The sequence below is a fragment of the Taudactylus pleione genome, unplaced genomic scaffold (assembly GCF_031769625.1).
Source record: "Taudactylus pleione unplaced genomic scaffold, aTauple2 ptg000247l, whole genome shotgun sequence".
NCBI lineage: Eukaryota > Metazoa > Chordata > Amphibia > Anura > Myobatrachidae > Taudactylus > Taudactylus pleione.
In genome coordinates, this window is record NW_028284649.1 from 361,046 (window position 1) to 374,907 (window position 13,862).

Here is a 13,862-nt window from a genome sequence, read left to right on the forward strand (position 1 = left end):
CCGCCCCCGCGACATAACGTCAGGGTGCAATAAAGCCTATAAAGGGTCACGAGGGACTTTTCATTACAGTGATAAGAAAGTGGCTGGAAATCCAAAAATTAAAATGGTAACCCTAGTGCTTTTTGCCCCTGACCACACCCCCTGGTCACGCCCCCTGTCCTGGAATCCCCCTGGGCCCTGCGCCCTGTGCAACAGCACCGTCCGCGCACCCCTAGTTACGATACAGTATAAGCCGCAAGTGCTTTATATAAATGCTGGTGAGGGAGGTGGGGTGGGAGAGATGCATTCTATGTCAGAAGACCCCTCTCCCACCTCGCTGACCCATTACTGCTGGGTCCCCAGACCTGTCCCCCCGCTTTCCCAGACATGTGTTTCCATCCCTTCCCTGTCCCATTAGACATGTGTCCCCACCCTCTGGCTGTAAATGACGTTTCATTTTTTTTTTTTGTGTCCTAGATATGTTTTTGGTGAAATAAAAATAAATCCGCTAGAGGGCGCACTTAGCCACATGACGGTTCTTCTTACTGTAGTGCTCACGTTCTGCGCATGCGCTCCTCCATCACGTTCTATTACTCCCCCAGCGCCTGCGCCCGTCTCCCCCCCAATGCGCCTGCGCAGCCTCCTGCCCTCTCACCCCTCGCGCATGCGCTGCCGTGTTGTCAGGGGTGACGTGTCCCGGTGACAGGCTGGCAGAAGCAGGAAGTGGCGCGGATCGGAGCAGGCGACAGAGATGCTGAAGAAGTTCGATAAGAAGGACGAGGAGTCCGGTGAGAGTCTGGGGGCTGTGCGGGTATTTGGCTGCCGGTGCCCGGGTGCCAGTCATGGCTGCCTTCGTGACCGGTGCTGGTCAGTTCCTGGAGCCAGGCCGTGCACTGTGGACATTGAGCCATCACATTTCTAAAGGCAGCAGCCAGGGACAGTACCAGGCTTAGGGGCCACCTGTACCACTGTAGCAACTGGGGAACTACAAGTCCCAGCATGCCCCGCTAGCTCATATTGGGATGTATGTAGTGCCCAACCAGTTGAGGCACTCAGGCTGTATCCACCATGTGTGGTGTGTGTATATGTATGTATGTATGTATGTGTGTGTGTGTATATATATATATATATATATATATCCCACTCCCTAAAGCAGTATAGTAGATATAGTTCCTCGGTTATCGCTGCTCGCTGTATTCCTGGGAGAGCATCATTACATGGTCGGTCCATGCCGGGCAATCACTTACACTTCAGGGGCCGCATAGCTAAAACAACATGTTTAATCAAAGTAAAGAGTCATTTTAATGTAAGATAAACAAGTATTAAAAGCCAAACCCCCCAAAAAATCTGGGCAGCACAGTTGGTGTAGTGGTTAGCATTACTGCCTCACAGCCATGAGGTGATCGGTGCAATACCTGACCAACACATTATCTGTGTGGAGTTTCTATGTCCTCCCCATGTTTGCATAGGTTTTCTCCAGGTGCTCCAGCTTTCACTCACGCTCAGAAAACCACACTGGCAGGTTAGTTGGTGTCTGATAAAAAAAATAACGTGTGTGTATATGTTTGTGTGTTGGTACATGTAGGGAATATACATCATAAGCTCCACTGGAGCAGGGACTGATGTGAATGACTGTAAAGTGCTGCACTATATACATAACTTAGTGAATCTGACAATGTGGGAAAGCGTTAAACGACGCAGTGGTGCTGCGGAATTAACTTTTGCGGAATGTTTTTGTAGGCGCCCGGCGAGTAATATTAAATTATTTTGCCGATGAGTGCCGTGGGCGCCCATTACTTATTGTGCATGTTGTGCATGACGTAAAGCGGCTGACCCCTTGTAGACTGCTGGGGGCGATCAGTTTGGGTTCCCAAAAGCCGGAGCTGTGGCCGCGTTAAATCGATAGAATCTGCCCTTTGCTGGGGAAACCTAGCACCAAGCTGATCGGGGACGGTGCTCTTAACTGATGCTTTAAGCTCGACAAACCTCAAGCTTTGGGCTGAGGAGAACCAGGCACATCAGGGATTCTCCAACCCCCACGTTGTGGTTGGGTGCTGGAGAACAAGGAAGCTTGTCCTTGGAAGCTTATTTAGGTTTTAAGTGTTATTGGAAAACTATCTCCATTAATGAGCAGATATTATAAAAGAATAGAAATGTACTTTAACAGCAGTTGGAGTACTGATTTGCTTTTTGGTCTTACTCTTTATATATCACATATTTTACACCACTCCGTACAGAGGGCCTTATTCAGAGGGTTGGGTTTAGGGGGAGGGGAGGTTAGGGTTAGGCACTAAGGGGGGAGGTTAGGGTTAGGCACCTCTAAAGGAGGGGGAGGGGGGGGTTAGGTAGTTTACTCAACTGCGTCGGGATCTCCGCTGTTCGGCCTGCTGGCGTCGGGATTTCGACCGCCGTGCTCTCGTCCGGCGGTCATTCATACCAATCCCACTTCCTGCATGCATCTGCGGCCTTTGATGGCCGTCGCCATGGTTGCTGCTTTGGCCAGGCTGCACTGTGTTGGACTAATGTATTGCTCTGATAGTACAGCCTGGGAAAGGGGGTGAGACTCTGCAGTAGATTAAGCACAACATGAAGTTGCAGTGACACAAATGTCAATCACAGGGTCTGGGGGGAGAAAACACATATAGTGATAGAGGCTATTGAATTATCTCTGAAAACCAAACAGTAGCATATGCATACAATTATCACACACATACAGGAGGTTTCTGTCAGTGAAAATAACGTATGTGCTGATTATAAGTACATAACTGTTGCATTCCGGAAAGAGTACTTAATACCAATTGCAACAAATATAACAAGTGTTTTGCTTCCATCTGATACTGTTTCAATATTGTATCATATAAAACCAGCAGAGATGTGTGTAATAGAGGTAACAATTTGCTATATAATTATCTAATATTACAAGAACTGGACCCTCAAACAAAAACGAATAACCTCTATGGGAGACTGGTTTATGAGAACTAACATCCTTAAATAGAGATACAGGTTGAGTCTCCCATATCCAAATATTCCGAAATACGGAATATTCCGAAATACGGAATAATTTTGGCATGACTGAGATAATGAAACCTTTGATTTTTGATGGATCAATGTACACAAACTTTGTCTAAGGCACAAATTATTAAATATAATGTATAATATGACCTACAGGCTGTGTGTATATGAAACATAAATTAATTTCATTTCTGTACACAAACTTTGTTTGAGCCACAAAATTATTGAGAATATTGTATAAAATGACCTGCAGGCTGTGTGTATAAAGGTGTATATAATACATACATGCATTCTGTGTTTATATTTGGGTCCTATTCCCAAGATATCTCATTATTAAATGCAAATATTCCAAAATACGGAATATTCCGTTATCCAAAATACCCCTGGTCCCAAGCATTTTGGATATGGGAGACTCAACCTGTAATAATAATATTAACTCTCAGGGGTCTCTTGCCATAGGCATACAACCCACTACTAATAATAATATCTGCTAAAGATAATACCAGTTAGCAAATGAGATCTGGACACCGTTGCAGATAACAACTTTGAATTCACTGATTTTCTAACTTCTTTCACAAACTCTTCTATATTTTATTTTGCCTGAAGAGAACATGTTGAATTATGCACCCATTTAATAAAATCACTAATAAAAGCTATATTTGGAGCATCAGATGGATACATAAATACACTTCTATTTCTGCGCAAACACACCCAGAGTGCACCATAAATACTATCTTTTCTTATGTATATTACTAGTTTAAAGTATTGACAGCACCATTATTTTCAATTGAAATATTAGATTAGAAAAGAATACAAGAAATAAAGGAAAGAGGAGCGTGTTTGGATGTATTGGCAGTATCTTCTTTTTCTCTGCACTCTGTAGAGTCACCCATCTTTCACCCTACAGGACACATCAGATCCCCACACACAAACGACCCTGCAGAGATCCATAACACTACAGCCAACCCCACAGAACCCCACTACAACTCATACACACAGCAGCGGGCCAACCATTAAGCATGGTAAGCCGCATACACACTATACAATGTGTGTATGCGATGGTATTGTCATTGGTGGGCCCGGCATCGGCAAGTGTATACACACTTCCCGATGCCGACCAGCGACGCACGACGGCGTGGGGGGGACACCTGTTATTAGACACACACTACATGCATTTTGCATTCACCCTGATGATCAGTTTTTATTAGCACAGCAATACACTTACCCTTTCTACTTCAGGGTCCATAGGGGTCCACAGGGTGACCTTGGGGTATAGCTGGATCCTGGATCCTCGGGCACCACGGAGTTAAAGCTTTCAGCTGCTCCCAGGATGCACTTGGGTCCAACCTCCCCTATACCCCGCCCCCGAGCCACAGGCACCCCAGTTTAAGATGGTGCCCGGCCGGAGTCGGGTCACCCTGCGGGGGGGGGGGGCTGCAGGAGCAGCCCCCTAAAGCTTTTTATTTTAACTTAGTTAAATTTTTTTTACTATAGTTTTTTTCTCCAGAGCGGCAGCAATGGGCTGTCTGTACAGACGCCCACGCTGCCGCTCCTTCTCCCTGCTGGCGCCGCGACGCCAGCACTGAACTGGGGATCGCGGCGGGGGAAGCCAGAGTCTGTACTAGCCGGACTCTGGCTTCCCCCGGGACTGCTGCCGGAAGACGCCGGGGAGATTAAGGTAAGCCGCGCACCGCTGATTAGCGGCGGTGCGCGGGTTCCTTGTAAATGCAGTCCCATGCCCCCGGTCTAGGGGACAGACCGGGGGCGCTAGCGGTGGCGGCGGGCCTCCCCTCCAGCGGAGGAATACCCCACTAGACCACCAGGGTAAATTATGCGGCAAGCGGGATGCCGGCAACCCGGGGGTTAAATATGCTAGCCAGGGGAGGAAGCCTTCCCTGTCTAGCGGCTCCTCCCCTCAGCTCAGCGCGCCTTTCAGCTCGTAGTCTGGCGTCGCTGAGCTGCAGCTACTCGGGCCACTCCTCCTCTGAGGTCTCCAGCGGCCATTTTCTTCAAGTGGCAGCGCAGATCTTCAGGGAGCACGCGGACCCCCGACAAGGACAGTGTACACAGCACTATAGCCCTCCCAGACACTGAATCTGGGAGGTTGATTGTAGTGGAAAGGTGCAGTGAGTATATCTTCCTGCATGGTATGTGACTTTTGCTAGTGCTGCCTGTCTGTCTTTTTTCTACTTACTGTCAGCCTATACCTATCCCTTTCCTTCTCCTACAAGCCCTACAGGTGTGCGGGGGAAGGGTGTTTCTACAGACCTCGCCTATATAAATCACGTATTTGTGAGGTCCGTCACATACAGTTGTGTGCTACACAGTACCATATTGTGGGCTGTTGTTCAGCACACTGGTGAGTGCGCACGTTTTCTTCCTAAGTCATGTCTGAGGAGGAGATTGAGCACTCCGGGGCTCCGGTATTGTTCTCCTGCAGGCGCTGTTCTGCAGGAGTGGATAGGGAGGATTTGCCACAGGACGGCCTGTGCGGACGGTGCCAGGCGCTCCCTGGTATGTCTAAACCTCCCATGTCGCAGGAGCCACCATGGGCGATGTTTTCCCAGGTGCTGGTGTCCATCGCGGACCGTCTGTCGGTCCCGACTGCCGCCCCTACTAGGGCGATGCCCCTGCCTGCCATCCCCCATTCCCCGGGTGTCCCACAATTATTGCAGACTCCCCCGGGGTCTCAGCCTGTTGGTCCCTATGCGGGGTTGCCAATGTATATTCAGTCCACCCCTGTGGCACAGCAGGCTGTGGTGCCGTTTCAGGCTCCTGTGGCAGCTCCTCCACCCTGGGTGGATGCGCTTTCCCACACTGTCCAAGATTTGGCGGCAGCATCTTCGGCTTTTCAGTCGATGTTGCGCAGTGACGTGCCCTCCAGGGCGTCTAAACGCTCAGTCATGGCGCAGGCTGCGCATCTTTCGGATTCTGAGGGGTCCTCGGATGATGGTGAGGTGCAGGATGACTCAGCCTCAGATGCCTCAGTCCAGGAGGTAGACACTAAGTCTTCCATCAATGTGCGGGCTCTGGTTAAGGCGGTGCGGGCCATTCTTCTGATTGAGGATGAGGCACCCGCTCCCAAGTCGAGGTATCCTAGTTTTAAAAAAGCTAAGGTTACTTCTGCAGCGTTCCCCTTGTCTGATCAGTTGACTGATCACATGGCGGTGGCCTGGCAGACACCCAGTAAGCGTTTCCTGCCACAGAAACGCTTGGCGTCCAATTATCCATTCCCGGAAGCGCATTGTAAGAAATGGGAAACTCCGCCTGCAGTCGATTCCCATGTAACACGCCTCATCAGGAGTGCTACTTTGCCATTGCCGTCTATATCCTCACTGAAGGATCCTACGGACAGGAAGGTGGAGACTTGTCTAAAGTCTATTTATTCTCTCTCAGGGGCTGTAGCCCGGCCGTCCATGGCCATCTCCTGGGTGGCCAAGGCCATTGAGGGGTGGGCCAACGCCTTGGAGGAAACGTTTACGGATGAAGCTCCGGACGTCCAGAGGGCGTTGTTAGGACAGATGTGAGATGCCGCCTCCTACATTGGAGAAGCATCGTTGGATGCTAGCCTGTTGACCTCTAGGGTTTCGGCCGCAGCAGTGTCTGCTCGTAGATCCTTGTGGTTGCGGTCTTGGAGAGCAGACGCGGATTCAAAGAAAGGCTTGGAGGCCTTACCTTTTAATGGAGAATTACTATTTGGTCCGGACCTGGACAAAATAGTAGATACCCTGGCAAAATCCAAGTCAGCCTTCCTCCCTTCAGCTACTACACCTGCTAAGGTCCGGAGCTCGGCGTTTCGTTCCTTTCAGGTTCAGGGCAAGGCAAAGGGTCAGTCCTTCCCGAGGCAGTCCGCACCCAAGACCGCCTCAAAGCCAAGGAAGCAAGCCTGGAGTGCTAGGCGCCCTTCTTCCAAGCAAGAAGATAAGCCTTCTGCGTGATGGGACGGGCCTCCCTCTGGGGGACCCCAGAGTGGGAGGCCGACTTCTTCAATTCGCCCAGTGCTGGCACAATACCACCACGGATGCCTGGGTGCGAGAAGTGGTCTCCCAGGGGTATGCCCTGTCTTTTCGGCACAGGTCGCCTGGCCAGTTTTTTTGCACAAGTCCTTCTCAGGACAAAACCAAGGCCTTGCAGGTTCAGGAAGCCATAGAGGCCTTGCTGACGGCGGGGGTCATTATACCTGTGCCACAGTCTCAACGTGGGATGGGGTATTACTCTACGCTGTTTCTGGTGCAGAAACCCAATGGCTCTCATCGCCCCATCCTCAATTTGAAGTCCCTGAACAGGTTTCTCAGGGTTCCCAAATTCAGGATGGAAACTTTGCGTTCCATCATTCTGGCGATGGAACCAGGGGACTATATGGTCTCCCTGGATATCCAGGACGCCTACCTCCATGTGCCTATAGCAACATCGCACCAATGGTTTCTGCGGTTTGCTATTCTCCACAACCACTACCAATTCAGGGCTCTACCCTTTGGTCTCTCCACGGCACCAAGGGTATTTACCAAGGTGATGGCGGTCATGGCGGCTCATCTTCGGAGCCAGGGAATACGGTTGCTACCGCATCTAGACGACCTCCTCTTGCTGGCAAGCTCCCCGGAGGTACTGATCCAGCATCTCCACCTGACGGTCGCTTGTCTACAGGCGCACGGCTGGTTGATCAACTGGAAGAAGTCCTCCCTCATCCCATCACAGCGGATGGTTCATTTGGGGGCCCTGCTGGACTCTCGTCAGCAACGGATTTTTCTGACTCCAGAGAAGGTCTCCTCCTTACAGCTGCGGATTCACAGTTGTCTGAGCAGTGGCAGAGTGTCGGTGCACTCAGCGATGAGAGTTTTGGGGTCCATGGTGTCGGCATTCGACATGGTGGAGTTTGCCCAGTCCCATTCCAGGCCCCTGCAGGGGCTGATTCTTTCGGAATGGAACGGATTGCCACACAGGATCCGCTCTCAGATGCTGGTGTTGTCTTCGGAGGTGCGCCTGTCCCTAGCCTGGTGGCTGCAGACGGCTCATCTCCTCGAGGGGCGCCCCTTTTGGATCCCGGAATGGGTTCTGCTCACGACAGATGCCAGTCTCCGGGGTTGGGGGGTGGTGACAGGCTCCTTGTCACTTCAGGGTCGTTGGTCGGCGGAGGAATCGCTTCTTCCCATCAACATCCTGGAACTGCGGGCAGTATACAGAGCCCTGCAGTCGTCCGGCACCGCTCTTCACGGAAGGGCCGTTCAGGTGCAGTCAGACAACGCCACCACGGTGGCATACATCAATCACCAGGGAGGGACTCGCAGTCGAGCTGCGATGTCGGAGGTGTCCCGCGTCCTGGCTTGGGCGGAGCGCTATCTTCCAGCTCTCTCGGCAGTTTTCATCCCAGGAGTCCTCAATTTGGAGGCAGACTTCCTCAGCCATTACGACGTGCATCCCGGGGAATGGTCGCTTCATCCAGAGGTATTCCAACTACTCGTGGACAAGTGGGGGCTGCCAGAGCTGGACCTGATGGCGTCCCGTCACAATCACAAGCTGCCTGTGTACGGGTCAAGGACAAGGGACGCAGGCGCAAGTTTGATAGACGCGCTGTCGGTGAAATGGCTGTTTCAACTGGCTTACTTGTTCCCTCCGATATCTCTGCTGCCTCGGGTCCTGCGCAAGTTCAAACAGGACGGAGGCACACTGATCCTGGTGGCCCCAGCGTGGCCCAGAAGGCCGTGGTACTCCGATCTGAGGAGCCTGTCCATCTACGCTCCGTACCTCCTACCTCAACGGCGGGACCTGTTGTCTCAGGGGCCCTGTCTTCACCCGGATCTGGGTCGGCTATCTTTGACGGCGTGGCTCTTGAGACAGCCGTCCTGAGGTCTCGGGGCTTTTCTGGCTCCGTTATTACCACCATGCTGAGGGCGCGCAAGCCTGCTTCCGCGAGGATCTATCACAGAGTGTGGCACACTTTCTTTCAGTGGTGCGAGGCCAGAAACTATGATCCCCAGGTGTTCCGGGTTTCGCGTATTCTGGCTTTCCTTCAGTCGGGTTTGGATTTAGGATTACGTCTTTCCTCGCTGAAGGTGCACGTGTCTGCTCTGTCGGTGTGGTTCCAGCGCAGGATCGCTGCTATGCCGGACGTACACACCTTTTTCCAGGGAGTTTTGAGAATCCAGCCTCCCTTTGTGCCACCTGTGGCCCCGTGAGATTTGGCGGTGGTTCTTCGTGCCTTACAGGGTCCGCCTTTTGAGCCCTTGGAGTCAGTGGAGCTCAAGTGGCTAATTTTTAAGACGGTTTTCCTCTTGGCAATTGCTTCTGCCAGGAGGGTTTCAGATTTGGGGGCGCTTTCTTGTCGTCCCCATTTTCTGATTTTTCATCAGGACAGAGCGGTGCTTCGCACTCGTCCTGAGTTCCTGCCTAAGGTGGTTTCCAGGTTCCACATTAATCAGGAAATTGTTGTACCAGCCTTTCAGTCGCCTGATCTTTCGGCTGGGGAGGCTTCCTTAGACGTTGTCCGTGCACTCCAGGTTTATGTGGACCGGACTAGTTCTGTGAGGAAGTCGGATTCTTTGTTTATCCTCTTTGGTTTTCGCAAGAGGGGTTGGCCTGCCAACAAACAGACTCTAGCCCGTTGGCTTCGTTCTGTTATTATTGAGGCTTATATGCAGGAGGGTTTACCTGTTCCAGCCTCTGTTAAGGCTCATTCCACTCGGTCTGTGGGCCCTTCTTGGGCTGCTGTTCAGCTGTGTAAGGCGGCCACCTGGTCTTCCATTCAGACCTTTTTGAGGTTCTATGCGTTTGACACCTTTGCCTCTCAGGATGCATCCTTTGGGCGCCGGGTTCTCCTATCAGCACAGGAGCGTCCCCGCCCTTAGTTGGACTGCTTTGGGACATCCCCAAGGTCACACTGTGGACCCCTATGGACCCTGAAGTAGAAAACAAGAGATATGGTAAGAACTTACCTTTGTTATCTCTGTTTCTACGAAGTCCATAGGGTCCACAGGGCACCCGCCCTGACGCACCTGGCTTCATATGGGCTCTGTGACTGGTCACCGGTTTTCCGTCTCCCATTTCTGTGAGTATGGTTTCTTGTGTGTTCCAGTCTTCCTTCTCTCTGTTTCGTCTCCTCCTCCGGCCTGGGCTGCTTACCAACTGAGGTGCCTGTGGCTCGGGGGCGGGGTATAGGGGAGGTTGGACCCAAGTGCATCCTGGGAGCAGCTGAAAGCTTTAACTCCGTGGTGCCCGAGGATCCAGGATCCAGCTATACCCCAAGGTCACCCTGTGGACCCTATGGACTTCGTAGAAACAGAGATAACAAAGGTAAGTTCTTACCATATCTCTTGTTTTCATTACATTTATATTGTGGTGTTACACTACAAACACACTTAGATGCAATAATTTGCAATGTTAAGTTTAGGTCTTCACACTATAAGAAATGGACTTGTTAAGAAAAGTATATACAGTAAGTGGCTAAAATTACAGTGTCCTTTTAATATTTACTCGGAAGGGTTTATAGTCTATGCTCATTTCATACGTTTTATTGATTTGGGTGCCATTACGGCCATGGTGTCTGGGGAGCAAGGTTGCATAAAATTGGATTTAAAAAAAAAAAAAAAAATCAAAAACTGATTTATTTGATTTAAATCAGATGTTTTTGGATTTTAATAGGAGTTTTTATGACCTTTTTTTTAAGTAAACGTTTCACATTTTTAAACTTTTTTTTTTTTTTTTAAAAACCTATTTAAATCAAATAAATTGGTTTTTGATTTTTTTTAAAACAAAAAAAAAATAAATTAAATTTATGCAACCCTGCTGGGAGATCCCAACAATGACACTAATGGGATGGGAAAGGGCTACCCCAGATTTGTTTTTTTTTACCTGTGAAGGATGCAAAAGTTTCCTTAAAAAGAGTGCACATAGAAACCTCAGATATACTTTAGGTATGCAGCACTGTCATATTTGAAGGCTATGCTGTAATATATTAATGAATATGTTTTGTATGCTTAAAAATGTTCTAATATTTTTGAAGATCACTGTCCCTAATTTCTTTGCTGCAGATTATTCCATTACCATGGTGTTTGGTGACTGACTTTCCATAGTGTACAGTATGTGTAGGGCATGTGGGGTGGTCTCATGGCATATGGGAAGCTCAGAAGCATAAATTGTGATGGGACTCAGAAACTGTGGAGTAGGGCCCCAATTTTTTAAAGAGAGGGGTTCCCGGGACCCACATTTTTTTTTTGCTTAACGCGATCACTAGCAGTACATATAATATCATCAATCACCCTCTATGCAGGGCAATCCTAGACCTGTATTTTGACCAGGCTGCGTAAGCTGGAGAATGAACTGGCCGTACACTTGACCAATTTATATCCAACTAGTTGGTTGGTTAGAATGAAAATCTGGTAAGGGATGGAAGCAATCGACAAGCAGCCATTTGCTCCGAAACCCCAGAAAATGGACAAAAACTGTTGTTAAAACAAACTGATTAAATCAAACATTTAACCAACTTGTCTGAACGACCATTTTCGTCTGTTTTCCAGCGTTTGGAAGCAAATTGCTGATTATCATTTGCTCCCATGCCTTACCAGATTTTTCATCAACTAGTTGGATGAAAGTTGGTCTAGTGCACAGGTTCTTAAACTCGCTCCTCAGGACCCCAAACAGTGCATGTTTTCCAGGTCTCCTCACAGAATTACAAGTTAAATAATTAGCTCCACCTTTGGATCTTTTAAAATGTCAGTGAGTAATGAATACATCTGTGCAGCTCCTGAGTGACCTGGAAAACATGAACTTTGTGGGGTCCTAAGGACCGAGTTTGAGCACCACTGGTCTAATTTCTCTACCAAACACCTTTTTTAGCTGAGCCAGTTTGCAGCCTATCAGTTAGCTGGAAACCTGTTACATTGGTGAGCCTGACTAATATTAATGAGACCTGACTTATATTTATGAGATGCAGGTAATGACTAATAGTTCAGCCTACAACACGGTAACTGCTCAATTCTTAACTACTCGCAGCGATGATACGGATCAGTGTGTGTTTTTGAGAATCCCTGTTGTCTCTGGAGGTGGGAGCACAGTGGTAGTCCTATTTGATGTGCAAGTTGAATAAAACATGATTTTGACAAGAACTTACTGGCCTGTGTAACTATGTAAAATTGTACAGGAATACATAATGCGGAACATCAGCCGAGTTATCATTTTTGTATTTGCAATTTCAGGAGGTGGCTCCAACCCGTTCCAGCACTTAGAGAAAAGTGCGGTCCTCCAGGAGGTAAGTTCCTATGTTTTGCTGTTACTTTTGCTTATTGAGGTTTGGGGGGTGAGGGGCACAAACTTACATCTATGCACAGCTGGTGTAATCAGACTGGCTGAGGTACTAATTAAGTCATTGTGCTATTCTTAAAACCTGGACTGTTAGGGGAGCCTTGAGGACAGTTTGTTTAGTACTTTGTCCTGGAGGTATCACAAATTCTTTGTTAATGTTTCGGTGGTGACCACAAATGGGCCCATTTATCAAAGTATATTTGAGGTATAATTCCTGAAAACACCCGTTTTCGGGGGTTTAACTCAAATATTAAGAATCCCCCTGATGTATTAAGGAGGGACCGCAACAGGCATCATGTTGTCATGCCCTGAACGCATTGCAAAAGCGATCATTAATAAATGGGGGCCAAAGAGTCTTACGAATTTCGGTACCAATCTTGTGGACAGTAACATGGCCAGTCTGCCCTCACACCCCATAAATGTGCCCAGGAAGATGAGCGATGCTGTACTACTGTATATCTCAGAGGTATGCACAGCTGCACATCGCAGAGGGATTACATTCTCCCTATAGTACATTGGCAGACCGATGTAGTTTCAGTACACATATTAGCTGCCTCCACTGTGTAGATTATGTGTAGTGTTTATGGAGATAAAATAATAATTCTTCCTTTCTTTTTATTAGTCTTTATGATGTCCCATAAATAATTATAGGTCTAATTGCAGCTGAGTTAGTGAACAGGGGACCGATGATCTGCCGCCTTTACATGTTAGGGAATAGGCAGATACATTATTATCTCTATAACAGACCGTGCATATAACTTACTGCATCAGCCGCCATGTTTCCATCAGTAAATATAAATTGTGTTAATGTTTACACCAATATATATATATATATATATATATATATATATATATATATATAACACTTCTCTATAGGAAACTATTTAAAGTGCTGTGAGTGTTTTTACCGATGGTTATTGTGTAGCTCGGCTTGCAAGTATTTGCATATGTGTAATGAAGTAAGTGTATGCGAATGCTGACGGCCTCTTACTCATTGCTGTTTCTGTCTTCATTATTAGGCTCGTTTGTTTAACGAGACTCCGATCAACCCCCGAAAATGTGCTCACATCCTGACCAAGATATTGTACCTGATAAACCAGGTTTGTTTAACCCACCAGTGCGATATTTGTGTTATAGTAATAAGTAGGGTGGGGTGTTGTATAATTCCGTGTGTAAGTAGGAGGATTGTCTTCAAAGGTAAAGGTGCTAATGTTTACTCCTGCAGTTGGGGAACATTACTAATGGGTAAGCTCCACTCCCTAGGAGGCAGGGCACTAGGAGAAAAGCAGACTCCTCCCATTCCAGGCTTAAGCCGGGTACACACTAGACCATATCGTCCACATCGGCCAGTGTGTACCGGCTATGTCGATGACGATGCGTGCTCCCGCCTTCGCTCCTCCACTGCCGGCATCGGCAAGTATGTACGCACTTGCTGATGCCTGCACCCTCACCGGGACCTGCTGCACGTGACATCGGCTGGGTACACATTAAGTGTGTACCCAGCTTAAGTTTCTCCGGCATAGTAGGTAGGAGCAGGGTTTATAATTTTATTCCAAGTCAGGGTCTCAGGCTTCATA

The 13,862-nt window shown here is 48.5% G+C and overlaps 1 protein-coding gene across 1 annotated transcript in view; it reads left to right on the forward strand.

Annotated features, from left to right (window-relative positions):
- Positions 1 to 610: 610 nt before the first annotated feature.
- COPG1 (coat protein complex I subunit gamma 1) overlaps positions 611 to 13,862 on the forward strand; it is a 33,408-nt gene continuing 20,156 nt past the window's right edge. Inside the window, exons 1-3 of the mRNA XM_088479832.1 lie at positions 611 to 767; positions 12,180 to 12,232; positions 13,305 to 13,385. Of these exons, the coding sequence (XP_088335958.1) occupies positions 731 to 767; positions 12,180 to 12,232; positions 13,305 to 13,385 (171 nt within the window). The 5' untranslated portion in view covers positions 611 to 730. The remainder of the gene's footprint in view (positions 768 to 12,179; positions 12,233 to 13,304; positions 13,386 to 13,862) is intronic.